This window comes from Cibotium barometz, chromosome 7 (genome assembly GCF_041138505.1).
Source record: "Cibotium barometz isolate CiBa-2024 chromosome 7, ASM4113850v1, whole genome shotgun sequence".
NCBI classification, from domain to species: domain Eukaryota; kingdom Viridiplantae; phylum Streptophyta; class Polypodiopsida; order Cyatheales; family Cibotiaceae; genus Cibotium; species Cibotium barometz.
Genome location: NC_141052.1, coordinates 1,476,845 through 1,488,951, shown reverse-complemented (window position 1 = coordinate 1,488,951; position 12,107 = coordinate 1,476,845). Strand labels below are relative to the sequence as shown.

The 12,107-nt window shown below is 49.5% G+C and overlaps 1 protein-coding gene across 1 annotated transcript in view; it reads right to left on the bottom strand.

Moving 5' to 3' along the window:
* Positions 1–1,700: 1,700 nt before the first annotated feature.
* Positions 1,701–12,107, bottom strand: part of LOC147636567 (ATP-dependent zinc metalloprotease FTSH 9, chloroplastic/mitochondrial-like) — a 40,068-nt gene continuing 29,661 nt past the window's right edge. The window contains exons 7-17 of the mRNA XM_086799994.1: positions 6,964–7,014; positions 6,763–6,824; positions 5,131–5,188; positions 4,641–4,766; positions 4,471–4,551; positions 4,164–4,293; positions 3,939–4,087; positions 3,115–3,396; positions 2,239–2,337; positions 2,078–2,131; positions 1,701–1,972 (exon numbers count right to left, since the gene is read on the bottom strand). Coding sequence (XP_086656120.1) covers positions 1,844–1,972; positions 2,078–2,131; positions 2,239–2,337; positions 3,115–3,396; positions 3,939–4,087; positions 4,164–4,293; positions 4,471–4,551; positions 4,641–4,766; positions 5,131–5,188; positions 6,763–6,824; positions 6,964–7,014 — 1,221 coding nt within the window. The 3' untranslated portion in view covers positions 1,701–1,843. The remainder of the gene's footprint in view (positions 1,973–2,077; positions 2,132–2,238; positions 2,338–3,114; positions 3,397–3,938; positions 4,088–4,163; positions 4,294–4,470; positions 4,552–4,640; positions 4,767–5,130; positions 5,189–6,762; positions 6,825–6,963; positions 7,015–12,107) is intronic.

Sequence of the window (12,107 nt, the reverse complement as noted above, 5' to 3'; positions counted from 1 at the left end):
TTTCTTTTTCTTCTCATTTCTTTTTCTTTCATTTATGTCACTAGATCCTCTATTCCCAACTCTCATACTTTTCGATTTCCTCCTCCTTTCTATGTCCTTAAGTCGCCTTCTTTTCTTCCATCCTACTTATGTTTTCTTCCTGGATTTCTTCTTCCTTGGCATCTAGTTTCATGGATTCACGGTCTCAACTCTTCATACTTCTTTCACAATTTGGAACTCTTCATCACTACTGCTCAATATTTTAATTGCTTTCAAGATTTTGGCTCTATGCAGACTCATATTCTCAAGCTCTTTAGAAATCCATAAGAGAGGGATGAAAAGGACAGCATGCTTTCAAGATCTTGGCTCTAGTTTTGAATATGTGAAGAAAAGGGCAGACGTGAAAAGGAAGAAAATATCCATAACATGAATGCAAGGCCATATCGCTACATTGAGATGTGTGTTTTTGTAGGCTTGCTACATGGCCGAACCGATCTGTCTTGCTCAAGGGAGATAAGGGGTGTACTCTTTCATGGGATCATATCTCGATAGAAAGCCCTCAAACCAAATGATAACCGTGCAGTAGCACTTTTACTGGAGTCATATTATGATCCAACTCTCCAAATCCAACGAGAAGCAAAGTAAAAGACCATAATCAACCTTATCAAACTTTGATAATACGGCATCATCTTTTAATAATATGGCATCATGTCTGCACTCTACATTCCTCAGTTCAAGTCACAGCCGTTCAAGCCAGAACTTGTCACATGACAAGTAGCTGGGCCTGTACTTGTGTACTTCACGAACACCACCACCAAAAGGATGGATACAATTTTGTTTTTCAATGCAGTTATGACGTTGCTGAATGATTTGTTACACATAAGACATATACCCGCCACTACTTCACACATAAGTGAAGCACAAAAAAAGAAACTTTCAAATAATGTTCAAGTCTCCCTACCTAGTTGATAGGCTGCAAGAATCAAACAGTAGAGAACAGTTATGAACCTCCTGCCGTGATATGAAAATTCAGTTTACACCTGGGGACGGTCTAGACATGCTTGTGCCATGCCGTGAGTGTGAACAACATCAAGAAGACACCTAGATGAATCCAAGAACATGCCCAAATTCACCTTATAAGAAAGTGCAATTTATAACCTAATGGTATTCATCCACAAGACAATAAACCATCGACTCCATCATGCATAGTATATGGACTAGATACTACGGCATCCCCACTAACGCCATCAGTGCCCAATAGTGGGTATAGAACTTGGTATTAATATATGCTCCCACACACACACCCCATGCACACACACACATAAGAGCATACATTCATGCAAAAGTCTGTGTACTGAGTTTCTGCTCCAGAGATGCAGGACAGACTCAGCCATAATAAGCCTAGCACTAAGGGATCGTAACAAATAGAAAGAATTATTACGACCAAAAGACTGGTCTGGACATCAAGATGAGAACACGACATGCAATGCTCACTCACCCTAAAAGTGTGAAGGGGGAAAAAGGGACAAACAGGGAGAAGAGGATGTTACTACGGCTGCTGAGGGAATCACGCCCTCTCAAGAGGGGGCAATCAGCAGAGACACCAATTTGGGCTCAAAAACAAACAAAAAAATCCATGAACCATCAACTTGAAAGCTTCATTTGCTTCCGGGAGAATGTTGATCCAAAACCAGAGAGAGAGAGAGAGAGAGAGAGAGAGAGAGATTAATTGTTCAAATGAATTACAACCCTTTGACATTTACATGGAAATAAAAATTCACTGGCCTAGAAATATCATTGACATCTTACAAGTACCCTTGTAAGGGTACAATATGAATGCACAGAGAAGAGGGGCATCTTTGGGTCAGCTCGCAACTTCTGTGGTGGTCTCGTCTGTCTGCTGGAAAGGGGAGAGAATTTGGTGTATCTGCTTGGATGTCAGTGTCTCGTGCTCCAAAAGCGCACTTGCCAGGGCATGTAGGTCAGCTTCACGCTGTAATTATATAAAAAAGCTAGTTAAGTGACAAAGGTCATCTCGCATGCAGTCAAGAAATATTGACATGTTTTGTACGACCAGCTCAAGAGCTGCAATGATAACCTTTTTCAGAAGGGCTTTGACGCGTTCATATGCTTCTTTTAGCAACCTTACCACCTGAGAGAGAAACCACTTTACGTGAGTATGAAGAAAAAAAAGGATGACCAGAATGATATCAGACTGCCATTTTAGCAGCCCTTCAATGCAAAGTTCTGAAGTGTCACCTCTGCATCTATATTTCTCTGGATCTCCTGGCTTGGTCTTTGATCATCAACTGCAATATATATCGGCCCGACACTCTCGCTCATTCCGCATTCTGACACCTGCGCCACAGTTGAATATTGATTAAATGAATATGCAATTGTATAATCGATTACAATAATATAATTGTCCTAATTAGATTTAATATATAGTAGATATTATGTATTATGATAAAACAATTATTAAGAAATATATGTATATATATTATGATATAGATATTATATGCTGCTGCCACTGCAAATAGAGAGTACGTGCGTGCGTGAGTTAAAATATGTATGTAGTAACTTAATAATATTATGATATGTGATAATAATATATTATTATGATTATGACTTTTAGAATTATTATTATTATTATCATTAAATAATAATCCAAGGCTTATGTAGGTCATAAATGCCAGCAAAATATGATATGTGAGATTCTATTTTGTATAAAGCCAAAACCATTAACCTTAGGTGTTCAAATGAGACGTGCATATCATTCATTGTTCACAGACACATTCACACATAGCAAGGCATGCATGCATCCATCACCAACCAAGCATACATACATGCATCCATCCATCATGCATTCGTGCTTCCAACAATGCGTCCAACAACCAACCAAGCATACATACAAACATACAAACATACATCCATCGATCCATGGATCCATCTATGCATCCATACAAACATTCATATATACATACATACGTGCATAGATACAGACTTACATGCATCATTTATGCATGTAGCATCCATCCATCTGCACGCACGCCAGCAGACACTCACACCAGGTTGGATTTACCCAAGTGTGTTGCCTCAGTCAATGTAACGAGGTACGAGAAACATATTCCTTACCATATGTCGTGCAAGCGCAGTGGCATGCTGAAGATCACTGCGAGCACCAGTAGTCACTTGCTCGGTGCCGAAGATTAATTCCTCAGCAACCCGTCCACCCATAGCAACGTCAAGTCGTGCTAGCATTTGTATCTTACTGACAGACATCTCATCTTTGTCAGGAATTTGCGATACCATTCCAAGTGTATTGCCTCGGGGAGTGATGGTTGCTTTGTGGATAGGATGGGCACCAGCAGTATTGAATGCTACAACAGCATGGCCACTTTCATGATATGCAGTCAGCTGCAAGCAGACGAGCCCAAAAAGAATGTCATGGATATGTGTTCAAAAACCACATTAAACCAGAACTAAATGTTTTGTTTTTTGAGCCAAGGTCAGGGACAGCTGGAGCCGTCCCTGGACTCGAACAGAGAAACGCTTTGGTCATTAAATTCGCCGAAAGCAGTTTCGTTACTCCCTTAAGGCGTAGCCCCGGGAGACCTAGTTGCCTAGGCATGACGGCCACCAAGTAAGGAGCCCAGGTAGTGTAGGACTTGCACAGATGCTCCTACTAAAAACTCTACTCTGTTATGCCCGGCAGATCTCCAATGAGGAATTGCCATACCCACATTGGGCATCAGCTCGAAACCAGAACTAAATGCAGGTGCAAAGTAGCCATGCTATTAAAAAAAGATCAATCAAGGGAGCTTGGGAAGGGTGATGAGGCACTTCATAACCCTGTGCCCTCCCACGAGACACATGCCCATGCACACCCGCATGTGTGAAATTGCATGCACATGCGTGCACACACACACACACAAGGTCTGAAGAAGCTGTCTACTTACTTTCCTGGATTCCTCGGACTGAACAAACGACTTGCGCTCAGTTCCCATTACTATTTTATCCTTGGCAAACTCCAACTGGGTGCTAGTGATTGTCTCAGTTCCGTCAACAGCAGCTTTCAGAGCGGCCATGTTTACCAGATTTGCCAAATCTACAGCAAGAAAGGGCCACAGTAAGGGCTTTCAAACAGAAGTCTATCAAATTTTCTAACTATGCATATGTATTACCTGCACCATTGAAACCAGGTGTGCCACGGGCCAGCAGCTTCACATCGACGTCTTCAGCCACAGGTTTGTTGAGTAAATAAAGCTCCAAGATCTCCTGTCGCCCTCGTACATCTGGGTTTGTTACGACCACCTGTTACATGAAGCAGTTGCCCACTTAATTAGCTTATAGAAAAACCCCTTCCTGCCATCAAAGGCCGGGGATCGGGGCTGGGGAGGTCCCCCTCTGAGGCTGATAGACGATCCACCAGCCTGTAAGGGACCTGGTATAAGGAAAAGCTAATGTATAAACACAGCACAAAACGCATACATGGCGGTCAAATCGCCCAGGCCGAGTCAAGGCAGGATCGAGAATTTCAGGCAAGTTTGTGGCCGCCACAACGATAATACCCTGCACACCAGGTCAACCTCTTCAGAAATTTAGATGTTATACACCCTGCCATGCTAGAAAAAAGGGCCTGTGGGAAACCCAGTCAGCACCTCATTGACCTCAAAACCATCCATCTCGACTAGCAATTGATGAAGTGTTTTCTTTGTATGCCCTTCCCACTGCTTCCGAGTTGATCCAATGGCATCGATTTCATCGATAAATACTATACAAGGTGCCTGTGAATGTATCATCGTTGTTGAAAATATATACCAAAGAAGTCAATCATTCAGGAGGAGGAAACAGGATCTCCAATATGGGAAAAATTATACATAGCACACACACACACGCACACATGCATGCATGTATACATACACACATACCTATAATAGAAGCCATTTACTTAGCAGTAGGAAAAAAAGGTAAATTTATACATTGCGAGCGTACGTACATACATACATGCATGCATGCATGCATACATACATACATAAACGCATGCATCCCTTCAAACATGCATGCATACATGCCTACATACGTGCATCCATAAATCTGTCTATCCATGTGCATATACACGTACATACATACATAAAATTGATTATTCACCTTTTTCTTAGCCGCCTGAAATAGAGCACGCACACGCCGTGCACCAACACCAACAAACCTGCATAAAGCAGATCAACATTAATGATTTCAGAAAGCTAAAGACCTTTATGAAAAAAATTGGTTCCACTTCATTGCCCCAAGAACTGTGACTGCAGCTGGCCTGTGTGCATCATGGCAGATGATATGATTATCAAGCTCTTCTTAAGACTGACGACACCCCCAGATACGCACTACATAAGTGGCTTGTACGCATGGGATATAGGCACACTTAGTCAGTGGAAATCATGTGTGGGTGAATTGCACCAACGTGGGGCAATCACCCAGCAAAATAGGAATTATGGATGAGATGACACACATGACCTCGCTCGAACATGGGCCATTGCCCATTACAGGTGTGGAGGAGGATAACACAGCTAGTTGTGACACATGCACTCGGGGACACATGCCTCTCAAGCCTTTCAGCCCCTCCAATATCATTTCTTGGGACTGATGTCCATATTGATGATCACCACTAAGGCTGGGTTCAGAAATGGGAGGGCGGATGTCTTGTGAAACCGCTGAGCTGGTGTCGCTTAATTTGCCAAAAAGTGGGGCAAAAGAGACCTTTGTTCAAACACAAGCTGGACTTCCACCTTGGGGCCCACTATCAATCCTAGTCATGGACGACGAGGAAAAGCATTCAGCCCACTCAGCAAGAAATTTTCATTCCAAAACAGGATGTTATCCACAAAGTTAAGCATGAATAATTGACTGGACATGACATGGGCAAGAAGAAGACCATGTGGTTGGACAGAGGCTTCTGTCACAACTATCTGCTAAGAAAATCGTGCACCTTCCCCTAATACAATAAGCAAGGGATATGTTAAAGAAAAGCCTTGGGCTGGTCCAAGTTCCAACAGAGCTGCAACTCAGAGATCCTAGGGCACCAACCATCCTACAAGATCCTTTGTCACCCCTGCACCCTCTGCTCTGGACAGAACCCAGCTTTCTCACACCAATTCCTGCGTCTTCTTCCCAAACAAAACAGTTGATTCAACAGCAAGTTACACAGAGCTTCTACACCAAAAGACCCCGTGGTTCTCTCACACTCTCTTCTTTGCAACAATCCTATCACACAATACTATTCTTCTCCACAATGCTTCCATCCACAAAGCTTTTCGCCATTCTGCACTTCCCAGCAATCTCTCTTCCACTACTGCGCACGCAAGTGCTCTTTCTTCATTTGGCTGGTGCTGACAACGGCTAGTTCCATTAGGTGGCCACGCAACAGCCCCTTATTTCCCAAGGTTTCTAACCATACTCAATGCGCTTATTCTTCTTCCTGAGGTTATGGCGGGCATGTATCTTGGGCTCAAAGATCTTGACACAAAAACCACCGTCAAGAGCTTCAGGAGAAAAAGCAACCTGATAAGTCAACATCTCGTGCTGATTGTGACATGCTGATCAGGCAAGGAGCGACAACTCAGAGGTTGGGAAGACATTCCAGCATACCGAGCTGGCAAAATCGCATACTGATTTCGCTCAGTAATTCATCTTGAATCAACCGCTGAAATTTGTCTTCCCTCAACCATAGACCATGACAGAGACCATTACAATCATGCACTGCATGAATGCAAGAGAAGGCATTCTTACATCTCTTCAAACTCGGAACCTGCACGGTAGAAGAATGGAACCCCGGCTTCGCCAGCTATTGCCTGTGACATTACACCAACCAACCAAAAAAAAATGATTTCTTAAAAAACATGTTTTTTAATCATAAACATTTAGCGTCCCAAATGTGTACACCACCGAGATACATGGAGAGCTAGACTTAGAAAGAGAGAAAAAAACCACCTTTGCAAGAAGAGTCTTTCCTGTTCCAGGAGGACCTGTGAGCAAAACACCCTGATAACAGAAAACGCGATATTACTTCAGGAACATGATATTCCATAACAAAAACAAAATATTTAAACTCAAAAGTAGAAGGTCTAAGACCCGCTCGCTGAAGCTACGCCCCGTCCCTGCCTGCGCGGCCTGCACACCAGCGCCCCCCGCCATTGCGCTTGCTCTTGCCCCCCCCCCCCCCCCCCCCCCCCCCCGCCTGCTGTAGTTCCTGCGCCCCCTCCCTCGTTGCTCTGCCCACCGCCCTTCTTTCTTCCCCCCCTTCGCCTGCTTCGCTGCTGCGCCCCCCTCCCTCGCTGCTGCGCACCCTCCTCGCCCTCTCGCCCCCTCCCTCCTCGCCTCCTCGCCTTCTCGCCCCATCCCCTTCTTCGCGCCCATCTCACCTCTGCATCGCCCCGACCCCCCCTCGCCAGCATTCTCCTCCCCGCCCCTCACTCGCGCAGCTGCCCCCCCCCCCCCTTATCCTTCGCCATCCCCCCCCCCCCCCCCCCCCCTCTTCGTGCCGACTTCCGCCCCCCAGGGGGTTTTGCTTTTCTTTTTTCTTTTCTTTTCTTTTCTTTTTTTTTTCCTCCGGTCTTCCGCCTCTCTGTGTGCAGCCCGTTTCTTGCAGGATTTCCACTTTCGCCTTGCCTACGCCTAAGCTTCAGACTCTGATGGAGACTCCTCCCGCCTCGCCTCAGAGGGACTCATCCGCAGCCCCCTCGCCCGCCCCCGAGGACCCCCCCATCAGGCTTTCTCTTTCACCGGAAGAGGAAGCGAGCCTCACCGCAGAGGTGGAACGCCTTCAGGCCCATTCCACCATCTGCCGTATAGTCGGCACTCGCCCCAACAGAGGGGAGTTCCGGGATCTTCTCCACGCCCGCCTTCTTGCAGATGTGGGCAAGATCCTGGACGTACAGCTTCTGGGCCGGGGACATTATCAGATCGAGTTCGAGACCGCCCAGAGTGTGGCCAAGGTCCTTGCCATGAGTCCCCTTGACATCAGGGGTGCTCGGGCTTTCTTCAGACCTTGGCAGCATGGCTTTGATCCAGCAGCGGCTGAGCAGGGAGAGCGCCTTTTTCATGTTACAGTTTGCTTCCATGGACTCCGCCGGGAGTATCTTCCGCTTCTCTCTCGGCTAGGAGCATTGGTGGGCTCGGTACTCGAGACTGGCCCCACAGCAGCTTCAGTGGTGGCCAGAGCAGCTGGGCTACCCTCCGTCAGAGTTTTGGTGTCTGACATCTCCTCCCTTCCTAAGGTCATTCAGCTACCGGGGGATGGATTGATCAGAGAGTGGAGTTCTCGGGGCTCCCGAACCAGTGCTTCATATGCAAGCAGGTCGGCCATCTGGCCAAGGCCTGCCCTCGCAGGAGACCTCGACCCTCACCACAGCAGCAGGCCCCTGATGGCCCGCCCACAGATGCGGCACGGCAGGCTGCCTCCGGGACACCTGCTCAGGCCACAGAGACCTCGGAGTGGCAGCCTGGACAGGGGCGCCGCCGAGGGAGACAGTCACAGCAGCACGCACAGAGACCGCTGCAGCAACAACCACAGTCTCAGCCTCACTGGGTTCCCGTGAGGAACAGCTTTGCTCCCCTCCAGGAGGAGACCCCTGCAGCGACTGAGGACCAGGAGATGCCAGCACCCCCTCCTTCAACCCCCCCACCCCCACCCCCACCCCCATCCCCTCCCACTGCCTCGCTCCCACCTTCGCCTCCTCCCGCCCCCGCTCTGGTCTCGACAGCGGTTCCCCCTTCGCCCCCCTCGCCCCCCCCTCCTCCCCCCCCACCCGCCTCGCCTTCCCGGGAGTCCCCTGGCGCTCGCCCGCAGTCCGGAGGGCGCTGAGCACCGACCTCGCTCGAGCACCACAGAGGAGACCTACCATGCCGATCCGGGCTTCACGGATATCATCTATCCGCAGTCGGCTGAGTCGCCTCGGTGTTAGACAGCGATCGGAGGCTTTCGGTTACGCCTTCACTCGGCTTTTTGGAGCAGAGGGCCCCCATGAGCCAGCACCCATCCGAGTTCATGTAGTGATACCTCTGGCCCGCGGGAAGGAGGCACTTGATTCAGCAGTGGCCTTCTCGTTCCCTCTCTGTGGCCCTTGCGACCGGGAATGGACTCTAGAGCTCGCTATTAGCACTTTGAAGACTCAGGCAGTTGAGTTTTCTCATCATGTGAGCGACCTGGAGGTGACAGATGTGATAGGCCGGCTCTGGGAGTTGGCTCATTTTTTCTTGGATCCCGGGAGTGTGGATGCCTCAGGGATTCGTCATTTGGTCGTGCGTATAGTGGCAGACTTAGCACGCGACCCTGGATATGTATGTATACACGAGGTTGCTCTGTTAGAGCGGGAGGCAGTCGCCATGGGCCACAGCCACTGGCGCCTGATCCGGGATTCTTCCAGTACACCGGGTGGGCAGATTCGCAGCCGCTCGGATGGGGACTACTCTCCATCCAAGCTGCTTGCGAAGGCCCGTCGCACGGCTGAGACAGCATCTACCTCAGCGGGTCATCCATGAGGATCATCTCATGGAATGTACAGGGCCTGGGCGGAGCACATTTTATACGCTATCGAGGTTGCTTGAGGCAGGAGCTTCAGAGATGCCTGGTTGGTGGCAGCATTGATATTTTGATGATGCAGGAGCACCACTTGGGTGAGAGCAGGATCCGGAGATATGGTTCGGTGATGCCTGGTAGATGGGATACCTTTTGGTCTGCAGGGTTTGGTCCTTTGGGTGGACAGGGAGGAGTTTGCATGGTCATTGCAGATGTATGGCGGCAGGCCATTGTGGATCGAGGGATCATTGTGCCTGGTAGAGCACAGTATGTCATTCTGAGGATACATGATGAGCTATTGGGCGTGCTCAACGTCTATGCGCCTAATCATGCTAGTGCCAGAGCAGAGTTCTGGACCCAGGTTACGGATGCATTGCCAGAGGCCGCACATTGGTGTGTCGGGGGAGACTTCAACATGCTTGAGGACCCGGCCGATAGGGTGGGAGGCAGTCATGTTATAGTGCACGGCACGGAGCTTGCAGCTTGGGACCGGTTTTGCATGACACTGAGGATCACTGATGCATGGCAGCATGGGGCCTTCACCCGTTCTCAGGACAGTCTTAGTTTCTCTCGGTCGGATCGCCGACAGGGAGGGACTAATCTATCACGGATTGATCGCTTTTATGTGGGCGACTGGTTAGGGGAGCGAGGGCGCTCCGTCGGCATTCTCGCTGGCACCTCATTTTCAGATCATGCACCAGTTATCCTGACATGGGAGGAGAGGACCCGGGAGCCCAGCTTGCAGTTGAGGATCCCAGAGAGAGTACTTACAGATCCTAGTCTCGCTGAGGACATTGAGAGGATCTGGCATGATAGTCAGTGCTCTGACCAAGATGCAGCAGGCCAGTGTGCCCAGGGACTCATCGAGCTTAGCTCTTTTCTACACGCTGCAGCTTTGACACGGCTGGGAGAGATTCGCGAGAGGGAGCATCGGCTGAGACGTAGCCTTGCCTCATTACATCGGCAGAGGAGGTTGGTTTGAGAGGACTTCAGCTCCCAGTCCGGGGGGAGGACTTGCTTGATGCTGAGTTTGCAGACGACACAGGCTTATTTTTGCATGGCCAAGAGGCCAATCTTCTTCGGGCCGAGCAGTCGCTCCAGGTTTTTAGTGCAGCTTCGGGAGCATTGATCAATTGGCGCAAGACAGTGGCCTTTTGGATCAGTAGTGCTCCCACTCCGGCATGGAGCCCGGACCCCGGTTTTAGATGGATTCCTCCAGGCACAGCAGTGCGGTATTTGGGATGCCAGATTGGCCTAGATTTGTCACCTGAGCAGCAGATTGCCCCGCTTCTTCTGAGCATTTGGAAGAAGCTTTTGTATTGGAGTACAGCTCGACTATCCTTGGCTGGGAGGGTGGTGGTGGCAAATCAGGTGCTGTTAGCGATCATGTGGTACATTACGTCTTGCTGGATCTTCTCGAGCTCTTGCATCAGCCAGGTACAGAGGCTGATCAGAAACTTTCTGTGGGCGGGACGGTCAGCCAGCTCGGGCAAAGGTTGCATGGGCAGTTATTACACTTCCGCTGGCTCAGGGAGGTTTGGGCATTATAGATCCAGTCGATCAGAGCAGAGCTTTATTGGGGAAGCTTATTGTTCGGGGGTTGCTTCCAGGCGCTGAGCCTTGGAAAGAGCTCCTCTTTCAGCGGCTGCAGGCTCGGGCGCCCCCAGCAGGGGGCACTTGGGCACCAAAGATTCGCTGGATCTTCATAGAGATGAGGAGGGCAGGCCTCAGTAGAGGACGGGAGGACAGATTTGATTTGAGTATCCTGAGAGCTTGGGAGCTGCTGAGACCGGGGCTCTCTCAGCGACCTCCTTCTTGTGTTGAGGAGCGGGCCAGACAGCCGCTCATCTGGAGCCCAACGGTTCGCACAGAACAGGGTCATATGCTGGGTTCTCGGCCTCGTTTAGCCTGGGGGCCTTTAGCGGCAGGCCCAGCTCGTAGTTTTGGAGACTGGCACGCCTTCTGCAGTCTCCCAAAGGAGATCCAGGTGGAGAGGCTGAGTCACTTCAAAGGGGGGTTGATTATGAGAGATGATATTCAGGAGGCACTCACAGAGGAGTGGTTCACGCCTCTCGAGCCAGTGACCCCATGGTGGATGGGAGCCTTTACACAGTTGGAGATCCTGATTGCTGTCAGAGCTTGCACTGAGGATGGCAGTTGCCTCTACTATGAGATTCAGGATGAGGGCAGACTCCAACGAGTGGAGGTGGAGTCGCCTTTGGTTGCAGAGTGCACCTTTCAGAGGATTCGGGTAGTGGCCGCCGCTTCTCGGAAGTGGCATATAGACCCCGATCCTGCTGATGTGCTCCCGGATTGGCGCATATGGGCATATGCAGCGCGCCCCTTGGCCCGGCTACAGTGGGACCCCGGGGAGTACGAGTGGCACGATCCTTATGCATCCCTTGAGGCCACAGAGATTACCTTTTTCCAGTATACTGTTCAGCTAGGGCGGCATATTTTGACGACGGCGAGGAGGACGGTCTCTCCAGCGGCAGCAGGGCATTGGCGGCTACAGGGACTCTCACAGGAGTTCCTGGAGGATTTTTGGGCTCGGCTC